The following is a 27,985-nucleotide window of genomic DNA, read 5'->3' as shown; positions in this document are numbered from 1 at the left end:
TGGAAATGCCTCTAACTTTACATTTTCATTCCATCTGTAGATTTTTCTATCTTTATAAAATATTGGAGTTATTTTTTAAGGGAAAAAATAGAGCAGTAGCGTGTGAATAGCTCAAACTAAGCTTACAGATCGCATGTAAAAAGGCAAAAGTTATTTGTGTCTGTTTATATTGCTTCCTTTTTTGTAGCCTTTGTACCTGTACAGAGTGACTGTAAGGGCCGAACAGAAGAGGCTTGATACATGTAAAAATAGGACCCAGTGACACTCTTGTATTTATCTGTTATCTTTTTAGTCAGTCACTTAAAACAAAACAAAACAAAAAGCCCACAATGAAACACCCGAGAAACAAAAATAAAAACTGCAAAAAACATCCCCCCCAGCTGTACATTTTAACATAAAATAAATTATGATGAGCCATTTTTAGCCTCTTGTGTCTTGTCATAGTTTGATGTTGCATGGGAATTACCTCCTGAAACAGTGTTTGTTACAGTGCTTTCACATGCTTGATCTAAAGCCCATTAAAGTTGATGGGGTTTGGATTAGGCTGTTAGAGCCGAAGTGTAGGTTACTCATCATAATTGCATACACCTTGTGAAAATAAAGAGTATCTAAGATTATTTTTTTTAATAATCTTAATAAAATATTGAATAAATATGTATTTAATACATTACAAGGTTGTCAATATTTAATGTATGAAACTTTTTTTCCTATAGAAAGTGTTAATATGTATGTAAAAGGGTATATGACAATGAACATGATGCTTGGACTGTATGTTAATGATAGACCTGATCTCTTCCTTTCACCATTGCTGTGTTACAAGGTGATACAAATCTTCCATAGAACCTTTGCGTTCTGCATGTATACCTATACATACACACACACGTGTGAACACTTAATATGGCAATAGGTCTGTAAAAAGAAGAAGAAAGCTATCTGTACATGGTCTTTTTGAGTGCACCAAGTTTAAATCAGTGTTCGTGAATCTGCATCAGAAAAAAATCTTGTAAGAATTTTTCAAAATGCACCCAAAGTGAATGTTGCCACTGAATTCTCCTCTACCCCACTGACATTGCAGGAAGGTTGCTAACTAAGGTGAAAGAATAGGTCAGTGTAGTTGAAAATATCCCATCTCCCACTGTAGAATGTAAAGCAGCTTTATGTATGTGATTCTACATGTTGAAAAGTCAAAGAAAATGTGTATTTTTTTAAACCTTTGAATTGCGTGCTGTTGCCAAACCAATATATTGATGCTACAGATCCAGACTCATTACCTGTTCAATTTAAATGTGATGGGGCAGCAGTCTAATCTAGCAGTGGATCTGAATGGGAGGTGAAGTTTCCACTCAAACAGTAATTCAGAATAACTTTCTTTAAAAGGATTTTAGAAAGCACAATATAATGAATATTTTTGTTCATGTACTTACACTGTCACATTTGCTTTATGAAGCCAGAGAGTATTCATGGTACTTAGATGATCTGTGTGCCTTCAGAAATTCACTGTCACATTTTATTATGCTTAGTGAAAGGAAAGATGAACCCAACAGTTAATGTGTAGCCTTTGAGTGTGTATAACTAGGACCTTGCATCTTGGTTGAATAACTTCAAATCAAAATAGCAACATGTCTTATGTTTTTTTATTTTCATGTTTTTAGAGTGAATATAGAAGACACCTGGGTTTTTATCTAATGCTGTTCAGTTTCAGGTTCCCAAGTCTGTAATAAACAGTCAAATCAGATTTTGCCATTTCAGTATGTAGCAACCTGAAACGGAGCATCCTGACTCTGGCATATTGCTAATATTCTGTATTGCAATACATGGATTAAAACTTGGGTGGAGAATGATGTACTGTGTGTTGCACAACAGGCAAGTTTCCAACATGACTTTTTATTTGAGAATGGAATTCCTTTCAGCAGGACAAATGGCTCTTCTAAATCTTTCCCCATAGTGACTGTTCAAGCTGTGAATTGCATTACTGCACTGCAATTTCTGCTTTATAAGAAGGTTTTCTCACCCTTGACAGATCTTGGTCTTGTATTGTCTGCCCATTGCAGTGTCAGTCTCAATTGTGTGCTCTAGCACCATCCCAGCTGAGAATTAGCTCACTCTTTTCGTGTCTCAAAAGGATTCTTCACCAAGTTGTAAAAAATGATTCTTATGAAATGCAGGATGTTTCCTTGCCCATGCACTCATAGTCCTTACATAAAGACAAGACAGTTTGACAAGTAGAATGCTTAACACCGCTGATGACTTGTAAGAAGGAAACCAACTTGCCTCATTCTGCACGTACATTGCTTGCAGACCTGGCTTTTATGTTTGTGCTGCTAATGCTTGTTATTCTAGATCATGTTGGGTGAGGTTGACCAGTGATTTGCTGTAGCTGTACTGCAAAAGTTGCCTACTTTGTGGAATCCACGTGTTCCAGAACTCTGCTTTTTCTAATTTAGCCTAATTGATTCTGGGACACTCAAAAGATAAGGAAAAGAAGCTGGGAAATAAATACAAAGTATGTTTGCTTCAGAATTGCCTAATTGGCATAGGTGTACCAGCAGAATGCTTCAGGCACGACCTGGTTCTAAGAACTGTCTTTGGAGCAGAACCTTCTTCATCTGGAAGCCGATGATCACAGTATTCCTGAAAGCTGCACTCTAGCCCTCTTGCAAAGACAGGATGGTAAGTGTTGTGGTGTTCTGGCTATCAGTTCTCAGCAGTGTCCAAAATATGACCAATTTTTCACTAATTGTGTTAGAAGATGGACAGTGAAAGCAGAAACAGAGGACTTCTAAAGGTATGAAACTTTAACGTTAGTCTACTGTGTTTCAGTTGTTTGTTTTTTGGGGGATGCTTAGTATGTCCATAGTAGATGGAAACAAACACTAATATACAGTGTGGTAAAAAGTATGGACCTGGTAGAGGTATCTGTAGTGCTTAGGATTGTCCTATTACAGTCTGTTCTGTAGAGGCTGAGACATCTAGGAGCAAGTAAACGAACCAAGATAGTAAAGACCTATGGCTTTTCTTTCTTTTCCCATTACTGAGCATAGTTCTCTGTATTAAAACTATGTGTTTCCAGGGTTGTTTATGGCCTACGTGGAGATATAGGTCAAATCTTTTGTAATGAAGCCCTGGGGCATGTATCAATCAAAAGCTGTTGCTTTGTGGTGTGGGGAGGGAATTCGTGAGAATATGTAAGGTGGGTGACAATTTTGGCTTCATCATGACTTCAGTTGAGTCACTTAAACTCAGGGTATTTTTTCCTCAATCTACTTTATGTGATGAAATGAGCTTAATGAAATGCAATTTGAACACAAAACAGTGGTGTGCCCTTGCATTGAAGAAAGCTAATGCTACCCTGGTCTTCATTAGGCAAAGTATTGCCAGTGGGTCATGGCAGGTGATCCTTTCCCTCTGCTCAGCACTGGTGAGGCCAGACCTGGAGTATTGTGTTTAGTTCTAGGATCCCCAGTACAAGAGGGACTTGGACATACCGGAAAGAGTCCCATGGAGGGCCATCAAGATGATAGAGGGACTGCAGCACTTCTATGAGGAAAGACTGAGAGAGCTGGGGCTCTTCAGCCAGCAGAAGAGAAGGTTCCAGGGGATCTTCTCTGTCTGTAAATACCTGAAGGGAGGATGCGGCCAGGACTGGGCCAGGCTCTTTTCAGTGTTGCCCAGTGCTGGGACAAGAGGCAGTGTGTACAAACTGGAGCACAGGAGGTTCCCTGTGAACGTCAGGAAGCAATTCTGTGCTGTTTGGGTGTGACTGAGCGCTGGTACAGGTTGTGCAGAGAGGTTGTGAAGTTTCCTTCTTGGAGGTTTTCAGAAACTGCCTGGATGTGGTCCTGGTTACCCATGTCTAGGTATCTACCTGCTTGAGCATGGGGTTGGACCAGACGACCTCCAGAAGTCCCTTGCAACCTTGACCTATTTTGGTTCAGTGAGATCCTGCTTAAGGACTTCAAGTAGTATGTGCAGAAGCAATGAAATGCAGTGTGTTACAGATATACTTATTTTTGTTTAGTCCTATTTTTCATGTCCATGCTGGAATGACAGCTCCTAATTTCTGAGTAGCTTGGAATCCTGTACTTTGGAAATTGTAGGTAAGTTTTTTTGGTTGCTATGTCAGTGTTGCCTTTTGCCAGTTGCCTAATCTGCTGTGCAGGACAAAACGAGTGGGAGCTACTTAAGAGTTTGTAGTATTTTACTTCGTATCAGTAGCTGGGAGGCTGCTGTTTGAAGGATCTGTCAGTGTCCACCTAAAGCAGCAGAGCCCCAGGAAATACGTATTTTTCTCATGTATTTTGAGAAGTCTGTAAAAGAAACACCCATCTCCAGGCCCCATAAAACCTCGTTCACATACAATTATGAATGTAGATCAGCTACAGATCCAGTTACAGCAGTCATCAAGCTGTCTTGCAGTGTAGAAGAATGAATAACTTACAACTTGACTGAGGGAAATTAAAGCAGATATTTTTTGTATTTTAGTAGGTCATGTGAGAGAATTCCTGTCTGTAAAGCTAATGCTAAGAAATAGACTGCTTCCTTAGATGTGAAAGCGTTCAGCTTTCTCCATCAGGGTAAATGAAAGACCAGGGCCATGTCTGAAGTGCACGTGTCAGACATAAGGCTGGGAGAGTTGTTGGATGTCTGCGTTGTGAATTTAGTTGCAGTAGACAGTGAGGTGCTCTGAAAAGGTGCATTTGAAGGTCTTTTCAGGTAGATGGAAAAAGTTGAGGGAACCCTTCCAAGGATTTCTGGACTAAAACCTGCATGTTGACTGCTTGGTTATTTTTGTACTGAGAAGTGGCTTCTACTGAGTTGCCTTAGATTTCTGGTTTAATAATTCATGTGAAAAGACACTGACTTTGTTGGAAGGCCCTGAGTCTGTGTATTCCAGTCATGAATGTTTTTCATATCATCACTTTAATATTTTTTAACAGTAGTCTAGTTGTATTTATTGTCTTCTGCTGTGTCTGAGAATTTGTGGGTAAGGTATTTATTACACACAAATACAAGTGAGAAATTAAAAGCGTTGCATTATGCATGTCTACAGCCTTGGCTGCTGTGTCACTGCTGGACATAATGAATAAAGGCCTTCATGCTGGAGTTTGCTAAGCTGGTAAAGAACTATTAACATCTGCAAAGAAGGATTTCAAGTTCTGTTTTGTTCTGTTTGATTTGTTGATTAATACTCACTGAACTCAGCGGCACAATTCTGCCCCACCTGTGTGTTTAGTTTTCTTTTTTTAAAAAGAATCCAAGACTCCTACAGTCCATGCTGCACCAAAATTACAGAGATTTTTCCAGCTGGTAAAGGCAAGAGCTCTCCTGTACTTGCTGGCTGGGTCATTCCTCTCACGCAATGGGGTAGTAAATAGCTTTTGCCTGATACATTGAATTAAGCAAAATTCCGCTGGAGAGAGTGATGACTTGACCTTTTCACTGATGGAAGAAAGGTAAACATGGTTCAATTTTGATCCTTCTCTACAGTATGTTTCAAGAAGATCAAATATCGTTGAGGTGACAAAGCTCATATGTTATCTAAACACGGTTGCTGTTACTTGTATCAAATAAATTGAAAAAATGTAGGTGGAAAAGTAAATCTGGTATCTCCATTTGCATATTTGGACTAATGTCAATAAATAGCCTTAGCAACTGTATTTGAGCACAATAGGGTATTGGGGTGACTAAAGCTGACATAGGAGGAAACATTTGGTAACAGTGTCTGGAAGCACAGCAGCAGCTTTCTCCTTGTTAGGTCACCGAGATAGTTTTTTGTTGTTGTTGTTGTTGTTGTTTTTGTTTTGTTTTGTTTTGTGGCCTAGTAAATCGACTTGGATAATGTATGTGTAGGATTTCCTTAAAATTCAGGCATTTGAATCATTTAGGAGAAACAAGTTAAAACTGAAACTGCTAAAATGTCATGTTTGTATAACTCCTTGAATTGTTACCCATTGTATCTGCTTATGCATCTGATCTTTTGAAGGATCTTGCTTTGTTTCTAGCTTGCATATTGTGCTGCTAAGTCTGTTGTGAAGACTGGATAGCTGATCCTCATCTGGTGGCTCTCTAAACACTGTGCTGCCCTAGATTATGTGAAGAAATGGGGATGTCCGGAAACAACGTAAAAAGGCCAACTCCAGGGAAATCTTTCAGGACTCTGGGACTAAACACTTCATCTGTGCTACATGTATCTCATCATTTTTCCTTCAAAACCTCTTCAGAAATGGCTAGTTCCTCTCTTTTAAAGGTCATGTGCTTGGACTAGGATCAGGATTTTTTGGGGTACTCAGAATAGGGTTTTGTTTAAATTGTGTCTGCTTTTGTGCTGCAAAGCCTTTACAGAGGAGATTTTATTTGTTGATGTCATGAGGAACTGTTAAAGCTAGGATATCCTAAGAACAAACGTTTTAAATTTGGCTTCCCTTCTTTTGCCATCCTGTGACACCATTTGAAATGTCTGTGATGTTTTACCTTCCAGATAACAAAAGATCCTTGTGACTGTGTGATTAACTACACCTTTTCCTCCCCTCCTTTTATGAAGTTTCTTTTCCAGTAGCACAGTCCTGCCAGGAGCAACACTAGATCATGGTGCTGGTCTCATCGTCATTGGATGGTAGGCTGTTTTTGGTGTTCCTCCTCTGCAGTGCCAATGCTATGTCCAGTTCTCTCAGCTGCTTCAGGAAGCCCCGGTTTGGCAAGATGCATCGGTGCCTTGATACTTGTTCAATGGCATCCACCACTGTCATGTTCTTGTAAATCATCAGGTAAGCTAAGACCAGCGTGGCTGACCGGCTGCGACCCATAGCACAGTGAACCAGGACCTTGTCTGCGGAAACAAAGAGAGATGATGCAGAGAAGAAAATGGCATGTTGTGTTTTTTGTTTTTTATGTGTGTGTGTGTTGTTGTTTTGGTTTTGTGTGTTTGTTTTTTTTTTTGACAGTGACTTTTTCTGTAGTGCCTCTGTTCTGTTTGGGGGGTTGACTACTCTTACCAGCATTTTTGTAAGGTCCATCTTTTTGCAGGTGGGGAAACTGAGGCTTTCTGTAGTACCTGAACACAGTCTACGTTGAAGATTGCCTTTTTAATCCTAAACCAGGTATCTTTGATTTTATCTCTGCAACAGTTGATAACAAATGCTTTAGGGGCTGACAGAATTGGAAATTTTTGGGGGTCTGACACCATTTTCCTTCAAGATCTAGATCACATCACATGTACAGTAAATACAGAGTCTCTGCTAACATTTTTTTGTGCTGGATAGATGTGCTTCATGTTTTAGCTTTGTGCCATTGCTTAGTTTAACTTTGAACCAGTAGCAGAAAGCCCTTGTTTTAAGGTACGAGCTAGAATGCAGCATTCCCTGTGTCCAGGGAGGTGTGGAGGAAGAAGAGTAATAGTAAGTGGGTTTGGGTCTGACTGACAGGTTTCAAAACACTTCAAAAGATTTCCAAAATGATGCAAAGCCCTTCAGGGAGTCACACAAAGGGTTGAACTGCTGAATAAAAGTAGATTTGGAGCGCTCTGACACCCTGTTAAGCTGAATTGCCACAGGAAAAAAAAAAAAGTCCTATCAGGGCCAATAATAGTTTATCTCTGTCAGTTATGCCTCGTGAGAAGTGTTAGGTACAAAGCCATGACTCCTGCCAATTTAACTCCTTTGCTTCCAGGCACAAGAGGATGTGTTGGCACAAGTAGCATTGCTGTGTAATGGATGCATCAAGAACTGCCAACACTAGAGGATTAATGGTTACAGTCTGCATCCTAATCCCAGCAGATAGTCTTAGAGGCATCTTGGCAAAATTCCAGTCTCTCTGATAACTAAAAGTGCTTCTTCCTCTCTTGGAAAATGATAATCCCTTCTATTATTACTCCAAATATTTGAAACGGATGAAAACTCTCATTTGTTTGGCCCCTCATGCTTCTATTTACAGCTTCCTACCTTGTAAATGGGTTGCTGTTGAGGTGATAAAATACAAGATAGGACGACAAGGAAAGCTTTGCTTTTGTGTGTGTGGGAAGGAAGGGATCTAGGAGAAAATGTAGTTTCATATTTATATCAACAAAGGCAAAAAGTTGCCATATAACTTTCTGAAATGCCATTTTTTGTAGGAATATTAAGATCTTGCTTTTCAGTGTATGTTCCAAGTCTGGCTGCCTACTGTAGCAAAATGCTGTTAACTATTCTACAGAGCCATAGCCCTTCTGTCCTGCTCTGTGGTCTCTTCAGTTTCGATGGTAAGGACCAGTCTAAGTCATCTTTCCCAAGAGGGAATCCTCCTGCAGTCTTTCTCTGCTTTTGGCCAGTTATATTCAGTTGCACCTTGGAGAACATCAAATAGCCGTATGTAGAGCCAGAGGTCTGCTGAGTGGTGACAGGTCCCTGAACTACTCTTGTCACTTAGCGTGGGCTTGTGCTTCTTGAAAGTCTGTCTAGATGTAGCATTTACTTTCCAGAGCCAGATGGAGTGGTAAATGTTGGGGTGTCTTTTGTACAATGGTTTAGGTCTTTACATCTGTCTCACGTTTTCTTCTCACATTGCTTTTATTTTTTTAATCCATCTTTAAGGTAATTTTTGCCACGACATCTTTACATGAAAAGAAAATCCTATTCTTTTCCGTTTTACGTTTTGAGGAACAAAAGCACCAAGAGAATGAGTACTAAATCTGCAGCATAGAAGGGAACTTAGAAGTCCCTTAAAACAGTGCCTTTCCTTTTATACCAGCCTCCCTGGTATAAAATTTTAAGCTGTCCTAAGGCCTGAATTCTGTGTTTTGGGAAATCTTTATGCACAGCTGAAGGTAGCATGCATGATTGTGAACAGTCTGAGTTTGCCTCTAAAGTTTGTTCCTCCAGCTGAGCTATTTTCATCTTTCTTACATCCATCTGCCCATGCTCAAAGTCTGCAAATACTGCTCTCATGAGGGAGCTTCTTAACCATGACAAAAATTTTGAAGTTAGAGTTATCGCATTAGAACTGTTTTGACAGCATCTAAATTTTAAAGCCAGGTTTTCTGGCCTGTTGCAGAAAAGGCTTCTTCATTTGTGTGACAGCTTGTTTCTACATTATTGATTATTGAGCATCTCAGCAGAAAGCGTTGTGTAAAGGCATGTAGTCAGTGTATTTGGTCACTCGGCTGGCTGTGAAGGTTACACATCAAGCAGTGTGGTGTACAGTTGAAGCAAATTCATTCACACGTTCTGATCAAAAGGTGGAAACATTTTTTTCCCTTCTTCTCTCTGTTCACATTTTCTGAACTCTCATGCAGAGTAACTAATGACTTTGTAGTAATGTGTGTAATTATGCTACTGATCAGAAGTTTTGAGCCCCAAATACTGAGTTCTGCAGTCCTATTTCACTACCACTGGGGAAAGGCACTTGGTTACTTACTATAAAATGTTATTTAGAAATCTAGGTGCTTCCTGTCAGTCAGGAAGTTGCAGTTAAATAGTTGTTTCATTAGGCCCTTGAAATGCACAACATCTTTCTAGACCAGATGTGCATTCAGAGATAGGATGAACACTATATCTAGCTATCTGTTCCCATTGTTTACAAACCATGTGGATGTGGCAGTCAATGTGCAGCTACACAAATTACTGCAGCTGGTAAGGTCTACTTCAGTGCAGATCTGTTTCTGGTAGAAATTAATCCAGTTACTCTTTGACTTGGATCTTTTGCTTTGGTGCTGGGCAGTTTTTTGATGTGGTTTTGAAACAAGCAGGTTCACACTTCCCCCTGTCCTGTCCTCCCCTGCCTCTATAGGTATTGGAATGCAAGCTTTTCCTAGATTTCGCAGCCTTGCTTGTGCTTATTTCTGTACCTCAGTGCAGCAGACAAAGGTATTACAGGAACAGGAGAGTGATTGGAGTGAGGAAGTCCGCATTTCTTACTTCAGCTACTCTGGTTTGATACTGACCTCTGGCCTTCAGCCATGGCTAGACACAGGTGTGTTTTAGTTATCCTCTCCTTCCCAAAGGCAGTGCTTCAGACAGACTTTTTGAAATGCCAGGTACTTTTTCTTCACAAGTAAGCAAGCTCCTGAAGCTATTTCTCTTCTATGCGAACTTTGATTTTAAAACAACTCCTTTCAAGACTTTCTTCTAAACAAGGGAAGAGACTTTTGCTGTAGACTGCATTTACTGAAAGGCTAAAATTGTAAAGATCTGGCTGGCTTTTGGGGGTAAGCCAGGTAGTAGCTTGCTACAGCTGAGCTAAACAGCCAAGAACAGAAGCTGACAGGAGACTAGCAACTTGATATGTGACTCTGGTATTAAGGTCTTTGTAGGTTGGCTAAGAGTCTTAAGTTTCTCTGCTGGTTTCTGGTAAAATATCCTGTTGAGATAAAGTATTTGGGGGGGAGGAGGAGGAGGAGGAGTGATACTGAAAGCCAGTGTGAGGCCTAGGCTTGTAGCCCTTCACATCAGTTTAAAACCTTCTGATAGAACACTGCTGGAAGTTGGCAAATAATGAATTGGTGTAATCAAGCTGAGAAATAATAAAGGCTTTAACAAAATGCTTCTATATCTCTGCTGTCAGAGCTGTTTCCATCTCCAGCTGCTTGGTAGATGGCAGAGAGAAACCTGTGTTACAGCTTGGGGCAGAGCTGATGGCCAGGTAGGAAGGTGGGTTTTGTACTTGTCGGGAGTGAAGCTGTGGAGTGACAGCCTGAAATCTCTGCAGAAAACTTGTATTCCACTATGCAGCCTGTTTTCATTAAACCTTTTTTAACAGGGACTAACTTGAGGAAAAGACAGCTAATTCAAGGACCCTATGCAATGGCTGGCGGTCTCTGAGCTGTCTATGAAGGAGACAAAACAACAAAAAATCTCTGTTGGACAGGAGACCTTAATGCAAATTGTGATGTGGACTTTTGTCCAACAGCTTGGTGTAGGGGCTCTTGGGTTGGGTTGGTACCCTGCACTGCAGTGAGAAAGGTCCTAAATTCAGTTGCTATCACTATCCAAATAGTTTTGTTCTGCTGGTTTTGAATTCTCTGTGATATTGTATTGGACTTGTTTCACTCCCACAGGGATGGATGTGGCGAACTACACTTCTAATCAGATGGAGTAAATACTGTCCTGTTTTTAACCAATTTCAGCACTCTCCTTACTTCTTTCATCCTGAAGCGCATTATCAATGAATTTAGAAGCGGAATAAAAGAACTGGCTGAGCTTGAAAGTGGGGAGATCATCTGCTTCCACTCCATGGTACTCCACAGCCATGTCATGGTAATATTCTGGCCCTGTGTCCACGTTTTTCTGACCGTGAGCCGCATTGAGGATGTGGGTGAAGCCTGCCTTCTCAAGGCTGTAGCGGTCTAACGCAGTTTTCCTGTTAAAACAAAAACCGTCCTGTAAATGAAGAAGCTTCTTACTCATCCAGCAAGCCAGGAAAAACAACAACAAAATCTGATTTGGTATGTGCTAAGTGTTAATGAAACTGGTAATACTTCAAAAGTCAGCCATTTGCCATTGTAAAAATTTTAAGATATTGTCATCTATGGAGAACGACCCCTCTGTAGTTCATAACTATCTTTCCCAGGCCCTGGGAACACCTTAAAAATGATTTTATTTTCCTGGCACCCTCGTAACACAGGAATACTGGCTACTATCCATCTTATACAAGAAGAAACTTGAGATCCTGAAAGAAATAGAATGAATTATTTAAGGTCGTAAAAGCAGATTGGTGGCAGAACTTGAAATAGGACCCATGAACGCTGATTTCCCCTTCTCTCCCATCATTTGATATTGCAGAACTAATGGAAGAGTCAGTGATATGTGAGTAGTAAGATAAAGAGTTTCTTCAAAAAGAAACTCTTCGTCTCTAAAAGAAGTTACTGAGCTTCCCCCTCTTCCTCCTCATTTATTCTTGAGAAAAAAAAAAGAAAAAAGCCCCACACCCTTCCTGTGGTCACAGCTCCCTATCAGGCTCCTTTTACTGTCATGTTTGTTTAAACCAGAGATGCAAAGCAAAAAGAACTAGATATGAAAATGGGTTTTCAGCCTCGAGTGAAAGCTGAAAGTAATATTTTTAGCTTAATATCAGATGTATTTTTGTTCTCTCTTCTCTTGGACAAGGGATGTGAGATAGAGGAGGAAATCCTAGGTTTTTGTGTGTCCAGTACCTACTGTAAGTGCTTGCCAGATGCCTAAAGTCCCTCAAAAAGTACAGAATTTGTGGTCAGGCGTGTAAAAATTCGGTTTTGTCTGAACAATTCTGTTACAGAAAGCTTTTAATTCTGGAAAGTTTTGTTCTGGAAAAGCTGTCAAGTTTCATTACTGCATAGGAAGATTACTGAGCTTTTTACAAAAAAAAAAAAAAAAAAAAAAAAAAAAATTCTATAGGCTTTATTCTGTTAATATATTTTCACTAACTACTGCTGCCATAAATGAATTAGTGCATGATGTGAAACAGCTTTTTCCAACCAAAAATACCTCTCTCTGTGAATGTTTCCTGAACACTTCAATGTGTAAAGGTATTTGCTGTCACACAAGATCTCATTCTGAGCTACCTGTTGTGTTTCATAACTCTGGTGGTGACAGCTCAGAATGGCTTGAAGTTGACTCCACCTTCCCACCCTCTGTCAAAGTCAAAATCCCACTCTGAGCAGTCAAGAACCTAGTGATTAGAGCAGTTAACTGGGGTATAGATACTGGAGGTCTTACCTATGCTCTTTCTGATTTAAATTAAGCTCATAATAATTGGCTGTTCTGAGTAGATGGTTCTCGCTGCAGAAATTCCCTTCTGGACAGGAATGGGAATATCATGACCCTGCTGGCATTTTTGCCATGAAATAATGTCACATCCATCATGCAGTGATTTAAAAAATAAATGAAAATTGGGTTAGGGATGTGATCCCTGCCTAAGTTCAGTAGACTCTAGAGGACAGAGAGGCAGTCGTATCTTGCTACTAGTACTGTGACTTTCTACCTTCACCTCAGGTTAGGCAATACTCGCTCTTTTTTGTGTTCTTTTTGCAGTGATTGACTTAGACTTTTCTTTTTATGCCTCATTTTAGGAGACTTACTCCTTAGAATTCTCTGTCTTGTGGTAGATGTGCTGTATATACTTGGCCAGCGGAGGCATTTAAGTGTTGGCCTGTAAAGATGGCCAATACTTCTAAAAACAAACTAACAAAACCCCAAACTGTTAAAATGTTGTACCGTATAAAGGGGTAGTGAATAACCACTGGTTTCGGCCAAATTGACTGCTTGATGTCAACTACAAATTCTGCTTCCAAATGGTCTTACTTTGTTTTGCCTCCCTGATCCTGGAATAGAGGGAAAAGTTTTCCATTCACTGGACTTGGCCCAAAGCATGAATCCAACAATTGAAAGATTGATGTTTTCAGATGAAAACTGTGTTCAGCTAGAATTACTGCAAGTCCTACATGCTGAATAGTAAGTAGTATTGCATTGTAGTTAAGGTCAGTGGAAAACTGAAGCAAGTTTTGATGGACTATAGATACTACCAAACTTAGTTTCTGCAAGCACTGCTCGGGCTAATAAAAAGCATTTGAATTAAATGATGATGATGCTCTGAGCAAGGACAACTTCAAAGAGTAGCTCACATGACAGTCATATTAATGTTTGACACTATTACATTCAACTGGAACCCAATTTTCCTTTTTCCTAGATTAGGTTCTCAGGAGACTGCCTTTTGTCCTAGTGAGTGCATCTAATGCATGTTTCTGACAGGTGTGCTTACAGTCTTTTTCTATGGCTCAGGATCTTTAAGTGTTCAGTGTCCCCGTTGTTTTAATAGGAGTTCAGAATGAAGAGGTACTGTCTTTCACTAACTGCATAAGCAGTCAGCTCAGTCTGGCTGAGCTCCTGGGAACTGGAGTTGGTTAGGATGCACAGGGCTGGTTGTGTACAGGCCTTATTTATTTGTTTCAGTATGAAAATCTTAAACCTATATCCATCCAGTTGCTGTTGTGCTGCCTAATCTTTCAGTGCTTAAAATGCCAATGCTTTTTAGGTCAGGGCCTAGTGTTGTGCCCTGGCTTTGAGGAAACTTCCTGGTTCCCCAGGCTTTTCTGTTTTTCCCCTTCCTGTCACGTCTTCCATACCCAGCCTTGCACGTTGCTGCGTGCTGTGAATTTGGGGCCCAGCATGGGATTAATCCTTCTCCTTTTTCTAATTAAACATAAGACAGTCAGCTGGTCATTTTGCATCGGCATTCAGATGGGCCTTTGCCTTGGCCTGTTGGAGTATGGCTGTACACTCACTTACGCTCTGTGCTCACTCAGTGCTGCCCAGGGCCTGCAAAGGGAGTAAGGAGCAGCAACAGATATACCTTGAATGCTGATATACGAAGCTCATTGTAAGTGCTTAGACTTGACTAAATCATCTTCTGTGAAATCTCTTCATTTAAGTAAATTATAAGTGTACCAAGGAGATATCTGGGGAGTTATTTACTCCACTGTTTTTGACATGAGAGCGTATATTCAATTTTCTTGGTGCTTAGGATACAGTTACTGTGCAATATAAAATAGTGTTCACAGGATTGCAAGAGATGCCTGTCTTGAGCTTTGGAATATGTGTCTTTGAGGAGAGCTTAAGTGATATTTACCCTTTCAGGAATGAGAGTGCTTGGTTTCAAACTTCATATACTAAGACTAAGGTTTTAGGAAGCACTTACGTGCTTTTTCCTTCCACTCCATCCCCGGAGTCTTACACTTGATAAGTATGTTTTCATAAAAGATGCTTCTGCTATTCTTTTGAAAACTTTCTTAATTCTTCTGAAGCCTTTCCCCAGAAGCTAGGCAAACAGCCCAGTTGGACCATGGCTTGTCATACTGATCTGCCTTTTCACTCCCATAATCCATCTTTTTATTTTGATAATAAAAGCTGTGGGGCAGGCTTTGCGTGTGTTGAGACTGCCGTTGCCATCATATAGTTCATGCTGTATCTGCAGCATGTTGACTGTCAGGTAGTAGTGTGCCAGAAGTAGGCTGTTAAGTTCTCATGTAGGGGGCCATACACCTGAAAATGCAAATGTGCCCGTGCCCCTTGACATGTTTGCTTGGACCAGCTTTAGCCACCCAGTGAGTTCCAGCTTTCTGTGTAGGACTGGCTTGCTTTTCAACCTCAGCTGAATCTGTAGTGTAGATACTATTGTGGAAGTATCCTTCACTGCCTCCTTTTTCGAACCAAAGCCTGTTTTTTTTTCGTTTTTGTTTTTGTTTCATCTTGCCTGCTACTCCTTGTTATATCACAAGGATAATAGGGGAATACTTTTGATCTTCTTTGCAGTTTTTACCGCATTTGAACCATTATTATTTTAGATGAACAGAAAGAATACATCAAGCATCGAAATTTGCAAGTATACAGTTGGTTGAGGTGACTAATAGCATGGGATAGTTAGATAGCAGAGACTGTTGTATGAATTGTGTACCTTTTTGGAGGATTTATTGTGCAATTTCTAATTCACTTTTAGCTGAAAATGTCACAGATAGTTTTCCCCTTGTAATTGGCTCAATACCAGACTCTAATAGTCGAGCTAACAATATTTGCTTTTTTCCCCACTTTGAGTGCTGCTATTTCCTAATAAATGCAATTAATAGTTCTATTTTTGTGATGGTGATTGAATTTAAAGTAGCCATTGTAAAGAGGAGTTTGCTATAATTGCCAGTGTAGGTGAAGCCATATGCATTTGATTACTCTTTCAGTTGTTTTCATTTTGTACATCTTCACCATCTGTGCTATTAGCACTTGATTTCCTCTTACATGATGCAGTTGTGGTCTCCAGTGGCTGCCCTGAATGTGTTTCTACACCGAGGAGGTCAAGTGTGGCACTGGGAGATAACAGTTAAAATTTCAGTATAATTCATTTTAGTAAGGGATGAACTGGGCAGATTGGTGCCATGTAAAAACTCATCAGCTCTTCAATTCAAAGCACATAAACATATGCTAAAAGTTAAGCATACCCATAAGTCCCTCTCTGTATAGCAACGCAGGATAAGCAAAAGCTCAGTGCTTTGCTGAATCAGACCCTGCATTTACTGTAGGACAGATGGACTCGTAAAGATGTTTTGAAAGTTCTGAGGCAAGGGGGAGTACTTTGATATGGGAATGCCACCTAAGTGGTGAAAGTCAGAGGTGAAATAACTTCCATGTAGGGATATATTCATAGTATCAGACCACCACCCAGAGGGACCAACTGACCCAAACAAAAATCTCATCCACTTTCAGATGGTTCCTAAGGGAATATTTACATTTCTTAGGCTGTGGAAGGGCACGTAAAGGACACGCCCAAGACTTTAACTGTGCCTGCTGTCAGTTTTAAAGCTAAGAGTTGTACAAAGGCAAGTGCTGCAGCAAATTTGGCCTTCTGAAAGCGACAATATAAGTGAATTAGCTATAATGTAAAAGAGAATCCTTCCTTTAAATTTTCCAACTCCAGTGTATCAATTCTCTTTTTTCTCTTTTCAGAATACTGCCATGAACAAGATCTAGTCCAGCTACTTCTCTCAGGAAGGTGCCCAAACCAATGGGATTTGGAAAAGAGGGAAAAACAACTTGCAAGGGCCACAGCCTGCACCTTCACATTAAATATCTTAACAGCAGTTAACCAAGGGAAGAGAAGGTGGCTTATGACAAAAATCCAAGCACATCTAAAAGAAGGGAAGGAATTCTGTGAGATTCCTTGTGAGGAAAGTGAACAGAACAGCTCCCTCCACGGGAAAGTCAGCTCTTCATAGCTGGTACTGGCTGACTAGACAACCGGTACGTTTATGAGCTCAAAGTAGAGCCAGGTCTCTTAAGCTTGGTGCAAAGGTTGAGCAATGTAAGCATGTTTCAGCATAGTCTCCTAAAGCCCACAGATAGACGTGACCCAGATTGACAAAACACAAGGAAATCTGAGGCAACACATTACTAGAAGAGGAATTGTTGTTCTCAAACTTTTCCATTTTCTTAAACACTGAAGGGAAGCGTAATGCAGGATGGTAACTTACCAGATGGTCAGTGTCAGAAAGAAGCATCCTGAATATAGGCAATACTGACACTTTCTTAAGAAAATCTGGCAGCTCTCCCTCCTGAGGAGAGATGTAGAGAATTTCCAATAATACTGACCCAGTTTCCTCTAGCACTGAGGGAGTCTAGTGATAGTGTAGCATTGTATCCCCTTTTCCTTCTTAAGTGTTGCTTGATTTCTGTGGATACCTCCTGTTCAGTGTGAATTAGAAGAATTTTTTGGTACCACTGAAAGTACTGAACAAGATCTTCATAACTTGTAGTAGGAAAAGATTTAGCAGCCAATTTGCCTCTAGCCCCAAATGGTAGATTTTTTTTCTTGTGTGTGCATACGTTTTTGTAAGTGATACAACATATATAAAGGAAATTCCTCTCAGCTGTCTATATAGCAAAGACCTCAAACACATTTGATGTAGCCAGTTCCTGGTCCCAACTTCAGTCACTTGTGTGCCTCATCAAGTGTTGGAAATCATCAGTAGACTGGGATGTTGTCTGGGGAAGGCTGGATGACAAGTGTTACTTGTCTTGGAAACAGTTGGTGTTTTAAGAAGTTTATTGTCCAGTGTTACAGATCTGATTTTCTGGATTGTTAAACTGCTGTTAGAGTTGGCAGATTCTCATACTAACAGAGTTGAAACTATGTCCTCATGAGTGTTGTTATAATCTAAATCTACATACTCTCCTATTTTTCTATGATTAATACTCGTGTAAGTCCTAGGAGTTCATAATGCTAACCAGTGGGAGGTAACTGTTTGTTGCCCTGAGTGAGTTCCATCTGTTTTCTTCTAGATTAACATAAATTGTCTTTCTACTTAGTCACTTGGAAAGAAACATACTGTATTGTTTTCTGGAGAAGGGAAGAGGGGAGAGCATGAGTCAAGAACATCCTTAAAGTTATGTATTTTAATTATCATAGGCTCCAGTCTATAGATGTGAGCTACCTGTATGCTTTGTTGAGCCTTAGGTGTGTTAGTTCTCAAAACTGTAACTCCTGGGGCTCTACAGGAACAAGCAGAGACCTTCACTGTCTTGAAGTGCAGGCTCAGTTCAGATGCCTATCCAAAAGTCTATAACCTGTAAGGAATTAGTCTCCAGAATATTTCCTTTCCTGTGGGAGTAGTTTGAGAGCACAGGAAGACTTGAAATTGTCTTAAATCCTGATGAGAGGTAGAAGATGCCTAAGAGGAAATAAAAATGTTAGGAGCTCTTTGTCTTTAGTTAAAATATTCACTGAAACTCAGGAATGTGGAATCATAAACATCGTGTTGAGCAACAAGGCAATCACTGACAAGCCACAAAGAAGAAAGGACAAGCTGTGTGTCTGGCAGAGATTTTCCATGCGATTGCAGTGAACCAGGCAGGTTTGGGATTAGCCAGTAAAACTGCCCATGCAAGTAACCTGGTGACCGGTGAGAGAAGGAAGCAAGACAAAGCTGCTTTTCTATTTCTTTAGAAGGCTTCTGGATGTGAGGAGGACAAAGGCAGGCACTAATCCTGGTAGCAGATGAATCAAAATCTTGGCAAAGCAGTCTTTATTCCTATCACTGGGCTGTCTCCTACAAGTTCCAGCGTCTGGTCTTTTAAAAGTCCTTGGAACTTGCTGGAGGAAAATTTCAATTGGAGCTGAACACAGCATGTTATATTTTGAGGCTTTGATTATTCTGGGCCTGACAGGCTCATGGAGATTTCATTGCCTCTGGGCAACATCTGCAGTGAAGCCTTGTAACAAAGGGATTGAGTGGCCTCACAGGGCTCCTTGATAGCCTGTATTGCATTAGATGGAAGATGTGGTTACGTAGTCAGGGTAATTAATTAGCATTTCCATAAGCAGTCACAAGTCCTGTTAACCTTGTAAATGCAGGAGGCAGGAATGAAGCACAGATGTGAGGGCTCTGAAGATAAACTCTGCATGTGTGTGTTCACTTGATTTTGTTGATGAGCTCCACTAAATTCTTTTAAGATCAACCTTAATTTAGCATGGCTAAGGATGCAAATACACCCAACATCTGTTCATGTCTCCATAGCAGCTCTTCGGTGACCAGGGCTACAGTAAGATCTTAAAATAAAGCAATACAAAGCCCCCTGACACACTGAAGGGGAAGCTGTTGGTCAGAAGTAAGATGTGGAGCTGGCTGAGGAAAAATATTAGAGGTCCCTGGACCTTGCCTGCCTCGAGTCGAGTGCCTGTTCTGGTAACAAAACCTGCGTCTTGCCTGCAGACCAGTTCTCATCTTGAATTTTCTGGTGCTAGCTGTCCAGCTTGCCTTCAGCTGGCTGATGATAGTCATCTTGTTGGGAACCCCATTTTCTGGTGCAACTTTGCTTCTGTTCACCCCTGCACAAAACCATTCCCTGCTTCTTTTTCCTTCCCTCTTGGCTCTCTCATTTTTCCTGGTCCTGTTTTCCCTTGAAGCACCATTGCTTTTCCTCCTGTCTCAAGACCTGTCCCCTGCAGAAATAAACAGCTGCTCAGCTTAAATGGGTGTAGCTGTAAATATCTCTCAAGAAGCTTGTTTATCTATATCTCTGCTTAGTTCGTACTAAGTGGAAGTGTGCATTTTATTCAGAGTCACAGCTCTTAGCAGTTACTCAATTGCAAGGTGTAACAAGCCACGGTGACAAGAAAGACAGTCAGTAGGAGAGTGTCCTGGGCTTACGGACTACAGCTGGCCAAAGACCCATTGCCTTTTTGGGCCCCTTTGCTCAGAAGGCTAAGCAGGAGCTTTATCACAGAGGTGAGAGGGAACTTATCCTTACCATGTCATTCAGAATAGTTCTGGTGACTGAACAAGGAAGTAGGAAATGAACGCCAGAAGAAGCTGTTCTTTTTTGCTGAATCTTGAACTAGAAATACATGTATCTAACAAAAAGGGCAGGATAGGATGGGGAGAAAACATCTCAAACCTATTTTCTCTTGTTCTTGAGCAGACAATTCCTCCCCCCCCCCCCTCCAGTGGCAGCCCCTGCTTGGTTAAAGCCCAGATCTCCAGTGTGTCTCTCTGTTGCCTCTGGCGCCACAAAAGTAATTGGTCGATGATATTAGGAGCCTCATAACTTCCAAAGCTGTGTATCTTTCTTCTTTTATAAGCTGGTAACAGATGAATTTTAGGACCTTTTAAAAAAATTATTGAGAGCTTTGGAGTCAGTGGGGCTCCTGCTTGTGCCTTAGAGTGATGGTTTAAAATAAACGTCATGTTAGGGAAGGGTGTGGAGGAAAATGGAAGTGTACCAATAATGCCTAAGGGGTAAGAACGGCTCTCTTGCTCTGCTCAGGGTTTGGGTTGGGGGATTTTCTGACGGCCTGTCTGCCGTGTCAATTGGCTCTGCATGTCGGAATAGCCTGTTTCAGCTTAGTCCTGTGTTCCACAGAGCTAAGTCTGTTTTGCAGGCTTGTTGTTTTTTTTTTTTTCCAAATCACATTTGGTCTGATCAGTGAGATGCATCTCTGCAGCTTTGCCTTTCAGCAGGGTACCATTTGTTTTAATCTCTTGAGCAATTTGGAAGTGCAGAGTACTCCATGTATGCAGGCACAAGCTTGGAAGCACAGAAATACAACTGGAAGTTCAGCTGTCTTTTCGGTCACTTTTCAAGAATTACATTTTGAGTTCAAACCAACCTAAGCTATGGCACAAAGCTATGGTACAAGAGAGCTAGGAAGTGCCCTTCAGTCAGTGTAACTGTGTAAGGACACAGTTGTGAGCTGTACTTAGTACAGTTTACTCATCTCCTAGGTAGAAGAGATGTACTATGTATGCTTACTCATCATCTGCGTAGAGGTAGCAGGCACTTACTCATCTCCGATGTAGAGGTTGGGCCAGACTTCATTGACATGAGTGTACTTCGGGCATCCTTTCCAGAAGAGTCGCTCCAATTCAAATGCACCTGGGGTACAGTAATCCTCATCGGGATCTACTTTGATTGCCATGTATGCGTTTTTCTTCCCAGTGTTCAAACCTGCTGATGGCGTTTTGTCCATGGTGTGGTGTGCCCAGGCTGTGCAGGAAGCTGGAATGCAACCAAAACAGAACGTTAAGGCAAGAAGCACAAAGCCAGTGAGTTCTGCTCTGGTTATGGGGCACTGGGGGCAGCACTGGCTAGGTGTGATGGGACGTGGTGTGAGGTGGGTGCAGCTGCTGAGTGGCAGAGATGAACTGTCACCTGGATTTCTGCCTCCCCTGAACCAGGTGAGGAATGCTTTGTGAGAGCTCACCAGCAACAGGAACAAAAGCCAAGGCATTGTGACTGCTGAAGTTTGATTGCCACTGGGAATTTGTTTCTTGGAAAGTCCAGTGGTAAGAATTTGGCAGGTGTGGCAGCCTGATCCGAGGAATCTTGGGGTAGCTAGAACTCGGTGGGGGAAACGTAAGATGTGGTGCTTCCATAAAGTGCAGGTCTCCTAAAGGCTTCTCCTGTATTTGATTTTCAGCAACCCAATGAGATTGAGCATACCCATTCAGGTCAGTGCTGAGTGCACCACTTCTGTACATTCAAGATCTTACTGCAGACCTGCACAATGAACCATGCAGGCTATTTCCAGGAACAAGAGTTTGCTTTTTAGCATCAATTCCCTTCCCACTGACTGACAAAATATTGTTTAGCAGGGTGGGCTCTTGCTAAGGAGCAAGGACCTCCTTCTTTCCAGGCTTTCGGGCTTATTATTTTTATTTTTTAAATGTAGATGCACACACACTGAGTGGTAGGAGGAGCACTACTATAGGATGTAGTATAGAAGGGAACAATGGTGTGATGTTAACTTGTAGCTAAAATCAGAGTATCATTAACGTGGCTGAGAACAACACATTCCTTGGACATGCTATAGTGTGTCAGATCTATCTGTTAGTATTGAATCTTTTGGTGTCAGCTTTTTGCATCTCTTCAAGCTCCAGATTTTCTTTTGCCTGCTGTGATTTCCTCAGCTGCCATCCTGATTTAGTGTTCCCTTACATGGTTGGCATCCCTCAGTTGCTGGCTCATTAGCTGTACCCCAGTTATGTGTTCTCCATCCTCCCTGCTTCCCTTCAGGGCTGTGCCTCACTAAGGAAGTGGGCGCTGACACTATGAGCACTGGGAGCTCAGGGCAGCCTGGAGCTGGTGGGTGAAGCTAAAGGCTTGTCTGTGTGATGGCCACTGACTGTCTTGAGTCACAGCACCTTCCCCATCCTTGCCTTTATGAAGGTACTGCCATAGGATGTGGCAGGGAACATAGTTTTATGAGAACATTCTTGTCCCTTGAACAGATCTTGTTAGTTTGCTGTGTGATTTTTCTTTTTTTCTTTTTTATTTTTTTAAGTCTGTAATTAACTTTCCTAGTCCCAGGCAGCTGAAGGACCTTGGGTGGAACCCAGTGAAGTGTGTGTGACATGGGAACCCTGCCCTAGCAGCAGCCGTGCCAGCTGTGTGTGCAGTACAGCTGCAGCAATGCAGTGCTGCACTCATGGGCTCAGGCGTGGCACTGCCCTGTCTTGACAGACGAGGCAGCTGGTGTCCCCATGTGATTTGTTGGGTGCCTTTAGGTCAAGGGGTTTTCAAATTATATTAATTTCTAGGTTTTTGATTACTTGAGGAAAAAAATTCAGGGAGAGAGTAGTGACTCCCACATTTTGTTTTTGTTGGCAACTGGTGACATTTGTGGCCTTTTCATGATAAAACTCTGGGTAGTTACAGAGCTCTCCTGCAAGCAGGATGACTATTTTTCACTGACATCCTGCATGCCCAGGGGGGCCAGTTTGTTGGTTTGGGCTCTTCTGTGCCTGTTGTGTTCTGTTTCTCTGTAGGACTTGAAAAAGCCAAGTAATGCCTGGTTTCGCACTCCAAAGCTAGGCAAGATTGTGGATTCAGTTTTTGTTTGGCACGTATACACCTTTGTTCACAAATTGGCTTGCTTTCACTGGCAAGGGGATCTATCTTTCAGCCAAGCTTCCTAAAACATGATGATGTTTAGCTAAGTGGTCCTCTGAGATGTATAAGGGGCTCTGAGAATTTGTTTTTAGCAAACTTGCCTTGCGCTGTCTTGTGTGCCTGCGAGTAACGCGAAGTCCCATTTCTGTGCCTCCGGTAGCTGTTCCCTAGGAGTGCCCTTTTCCTTTCAGGGTTATGTTAACTCTATATGCAGACCCAACAAAGTAAATAATGCTGGACTGTCAGAGATATAAATCTAACACTGTCTGACTTTGAAAGAGAACAGGCTGTTATCTAGAACTTGATAAGAGAGACTATTTGTCTAGTAAGGAATTATCTTCGCATGAGAGCCTTGATGCCGAGGGACTGACTGAGCGTTTATTCATGGCTCTGTAAAAGGAGAGGGGAGGAAGAGAGAGAAATGAAATCAGTAGTTATGTTTGGTAGCCACAGCACATGGGTTTGTTACAGCAGCAGTCCTGCTCTGAGACTGCAGACCTCAAAGCAGGACAATTACATCTGCAAATGATTGTTTGTGGTACTGTAACGCCATTTCAGCCTGAAGCTTGGTTAGTTCTCTGAAAGTTAGACCTATGAGAAGTACTCCTCTCTCAGTCCTGGGAAGCCATATGCTCCTTGAACTTTGTTTTTTATTCCTTGCCAATGTTATCTACTGCAGGGATTTTAAAATTGATTTAGAGCACAAGCAAGCATCTGTTGAAATTCCTCTAATAAAAGATGCATTTTGGATCGACTCTAGACTAGGTATGAAGTAACAGAGTTTGACCAGGAGGAGGGGGAGGAAGGGGCTGGCGGGCTACCTGAGCTCTGGAATTAATTCCCATGAAGTATTTGGGTGGGGAGAAAGACAGAGAGGTTTGTGTCTCTGCAGGAACCAGATATCTCACCTCATCTCTCACTGCGTGCTCTGTGCACACTGAACAGAGCTGAGGGAAGGCCATTGCCTCGGCCAGCCCGTTTGGACTAGGAAGAGGAAAACTGACTGAAATTTTTGGTGCTTGTCCTTACCACTGTTGTGGATATAAAGGTGACTTTGCCTAAGGCAAGCCCTGACAGTGAAGCCTCGGATGTGTTTTTCAGACCTGTGGGGTGGAAGGCTGTCCCCACGGGGCATTAGGCCGCTGCAGCTGGGTGGCACCTGGGGTTACCTCTGCACAGGCGCCCCCGGGCAGCCTGACACCGCTGCTGCTGCTCCTTCTGGGCCAGAGTGGTGCTGCCTTGTGCTGGGGGACGTAACCTTGGATGCAAAGGCAATCTGGGGTAGGGCTGGTCCTTGTAGCCATCCATTCAGGGGCAGTGTGCCCCACGTGCTTCTGGAGGTGCTGCTCCAGCACAGCACAGCCTTTCTTCTATCGCATGGAGGGGGGAGAAGAGGGGAGTCAGGTAGCGGGAGCTGTTGTCCCAGAGAGGTTCTCCTCCTCAGGAAGCTATGCAACCTGCATGTCCCCATCCTATCCTTCCCCTGTGACCAAGCCACGGCTCCTCTCTTGCTCTCTGCTGTGCCAACCAAGGCCAGGCCATGTGAGCTGCCCTTTGCTGCTGCCCTGTGGTGGCCGGTCACCAGCTGCGTGCCGGGGATGGCTCAGTGGGACCAGAGCACGCTTCTTGAGCTGGCACAATTTGCCTGCCTCATTTTGCGGGTTCTGCTTCTCAATCCAGCGTGCAAATATAATGCTGAACTGCTGGTGCTCACCAATTATACTGTCATGGACTTAAGTGTATTATCAGAACAAGGATGATAAAAATTCAGTCATCTGCATTTTTATACCCTAATCTTTCTCTTCATAAATAAGACCAAAGTGCATGTTATCTAATGAATTTTATTTGTTAATCACTTGGATGGCTGGAATATTTTTCCCCCTTGGGTTATACATATATAAATGAAAATATTGTTAGTGATTTCACAAAATGGTAATTCAGAATAATGGAGAGTTAATCCTCTTTTCATTAGTGAGCCACTTCAGGACATACACTGTGGCAAATTACACTGCATTTTAAGTCATTCTCAAGTGCTGTGCACTAGAAAAAAAAACATTAAACTATTTTTGCATTGATAGAAGTAATTGTGTGGCTAATTTGGATAAGCAGCATGCATTAGGCATAGCAAAGGAATCTCTTCTTTATGTTCGCTATCCACTCTACAGCTGCCAAATGGAATTGTTTATAGTGCTTTTTAGCTTATTTTTAACAAAACGGGGAGGGAGTAGAGCAAGCGTAAGGAGGGGAAAAGAAAACCTGCCAGTCTGTCTACTGTTTAATTCACAGAGGGAACACAGTCTAGTGGCTGGAGCAGTGATACGGCCATTAAAGGTATCCTTTCTGCACCTTGTTCTTGGTCCCTTGAACTACTCAGATGTTTCCAGTAAAGCCTTGGGAAGGTGCAGGATAAAAGGGCCATTTTTCAGATGTGTACAACAGGAGGGACGTGCCCCGCCACCCCAGAGCTGCAGGGGGTTAGCTAACAGTTATGGAGGCAGCAGCCACAAGCTCTACGGTTCGGTAATCTCACAGATGGGGGGCAGGAATCGAGGCTCATATTTAGATGTGAACGTCAGAGCCGCAGTGATGGCGTGTACATTTCTAATGCTGGTTTTCCAGATGTGGTGGAAGTTTCTGAGTACTTTGAGACTGAAAGCTATAAGTCATTATCTGCATCACAAAATACTGTGTTTCTTAATATTTTTGGCTCTTTGCGCTGTGCAGGCCTTGTGTATTATAGATGCCAAACAATTTGGCAGGATTCATGCCTGGGAGTTAAGATCCAAGTCAGCTGTAGAAATTTAAAAAGGAAAACAAAAAACGGAGGTGCAGAGTGAAGGACTGCATTTCTTTGTCCTTTGCAAGGACCTATGTACCCTCCTCCCTTCTTTCCTGCCTCCTGCCCTGACCCAGGAAGGGTTCCTCTGCGTAGCTACAATCACCCTGAGCATGTGTACCCTGGCTGCCAATGTAGAGTTGTGTTTGTGTGCCTGAGTTTGTAGATCCCCAGTAACGTTGGAGCCCAGTGGTGGTGGTGTGCTCTACAAGTGAGCAATGATACAGGCTGAACAAAAGGTGGGAAGAAAAATGGAGACAGAAGGTGGTTTTTCTCCTTTCCTTCAGAAGGAACAACTGTAATGCTATTATCTGTTCTGGACTGCCTGACATTGGCCACAGGACTTCCCTGCCTCGACGCCTACTTCAGTCCATATTTATACAGCAGAATATTTTACGTTCTTTACCACCCATGTTTCCTGCTCTTGGGAGCTTTCCCAGCCCGTATTAACATCAATCACCTTTGCCAGTGGGGCTTTTTCGGTGCTGGCTTTATTAAATCTAATTTGGTGTATACAAGTGTGTACCAGCTTTAGTTTTGTACTCAGATGCTTTTTATCTAATAAGCATTGACTAAAAGGTACTTCTCTGTGAAAATACCAAGCAATTGCAAAATCTTCTGGTTTAGCTAGGAATGAAAGGTCTTCAGCATCCTGCAAACACCTGAAGGATTGAATTTATCTGTAGCCATGAGCATTAAACTTGAAAGATGAACAGTAAAATGAGGAGGAAAAAATACACCCTGTAATTACAGTTAAGAAATTATTTTTGTGCATGAGGTGCTTGTTATTGAAAAATGTTTGCTGTTTTCTGTTTTGATGTTGTATGGAAAGCTGACATATTTGAATGTTTTTATGTAGTAGGTGGAATTTAGCTCTGCTGAAATCAGGGGACACTGAAATCAGGGAACATCTATCTTCCAGGGTTCCAAACCTGAGCTTTGTGGGTTCCAGACAACTGCAGAAATAATGCTTGTATTTTTATTTACTTACTTTTTCAGTTAATAGCCACCTAAGATAAGATCTTGGACAAAAAACATCCGTAACAAGTATGTACAAGAGAGGGAAGTACCTGACAGGACATAAGGATGAAGAATACCAGTTCTCATATACTTTCAGAAAGATGCACAAAAGACTTGAATCTAATTTACTAACCTTTCTCCATGTAAGCACTTTCTCAGTGCTAAAGGGAGACAAAAATCAGCTCTAATGACTGAGGGTCTCCAGAAATAGCAAGAGGGATTCTGTCAAGTAAGTTCCTGAATTCTTAAGAAAAGTTCTGTTCTTTCCCTTCTAGCTAGCATGCAAGCTACATACTTCCTTTCAGGACAAAAAAAAAGTACTTACCCTTTTTTGAGTATGACTAAGCAGAGAGTTGTTTTATGCACTGGAAAGTTCTCCTTGCAGAAGTCAATGTGCATGCTGTCTGGAGTGCAGTGTTTACACTTGGGAGGAATATAAACAGTGCTTTGGTTTCTAAGTTTTTCATGACTCGAAGTGCATCAGCTGAGCTGAGAGCTGGTGAGCTGCAGTAACAAAAGCCTGCTTTGTTGGATGGTTTAAGTAGATGAATTTAAAAGTGGTGCTCCCTGTTATGCCACCCCCATGACATTTCGCTCAGGCTCCAAATGCTAGCAATAGCCACTGAGAGATGTGTGCTTTCCTCTGTAAACCTGACGCTTGCTGTGCCTCAGAGGAATGAGGTACAGTAAAGCAAAGGTTCCTTGGATTTTTTTTCTAACACTAAACCAAAAAGAAATATTAATTTTGTACAAGTATTTCTTGGAAGGCAGGAGAAGCAAGTCTTTCCAAAAAAATCTTTCTCTAAAAAGAGCCCCAAAAGAATGAAGCGAAGTGCTGCGCATACAAACTGGAAATACTGGGGTACCTGCAATATATTTAAGTAAAGAATTACACAATCCTATGTTCCTATTCCCAGTCCTGACAAAAAACTGTCATTTACTTCAGTTTCTTAATTTTACCGCTTCATTTTTATGCTTGAAGCATTCAGGGACTGTAAAATAGTTCTTGCAATGCATTTGTCTTTAAACAGTTTTATAAGCAGAAGAATCATAGCCTATGTGTAATTATTTCCCAAAGCCTCTTGCTGTGAATATTCAAAACTACAAGTTATTTCAATGAATTTCTCAGCCACCGATGACTCTTAAAAAACTTACTTTTGGTCTCCTTCTTTGTTGCCTGAACTGGTTAATTTAAAACAGATTAAGCTGAGATTTTGTTAAATATTTTTGGGAGTGGCCAAAGAAACTTAAACAC

General features: G+C 41.7%; 1 protein-coding gene across 1 annotated transcript; it reads right to left on the bottom strand.

Annotated features, from left to right (window-relative positions):
- Positions 1-6,578: 6,578 nt before the first annotated feature.
- Positions 6,579-20,952, bottom strand: DUSP29 (dual specificity phosphatase 29; the record flags this gene model as incomplete). Its single annotated transcript, XM_084290382.1, has 3 exons — positions 6,579-6,826; positions 11,108-11,328; positions 20,768-20,952. 3 exons carry the CDS (start codon positions 20,950-20,952, stop codon positions 6,579-6,581), a joined length of 654 nt encoding a protein of 217 aa, XP_084146508.1.
- Between the last annotated feature and the right edge of the window lie 7,033 nt (positions 20,953-27,985).

This window comes from Netta rufina, assembly GCF_964035555.1.
Source record: "Netta rufina genome assembly, chromosome: 7".
NCBI classification, from domain to species: Eukaryota; Metazoa; Chordata; class Aves; order Anseriformes; family Anatidae; genus Netta; species Netta rufina.
Note: the sequence above shows the minus strand (reverse complement) of the source record. Positions and strands in the feature narration are given on the sequence as shown.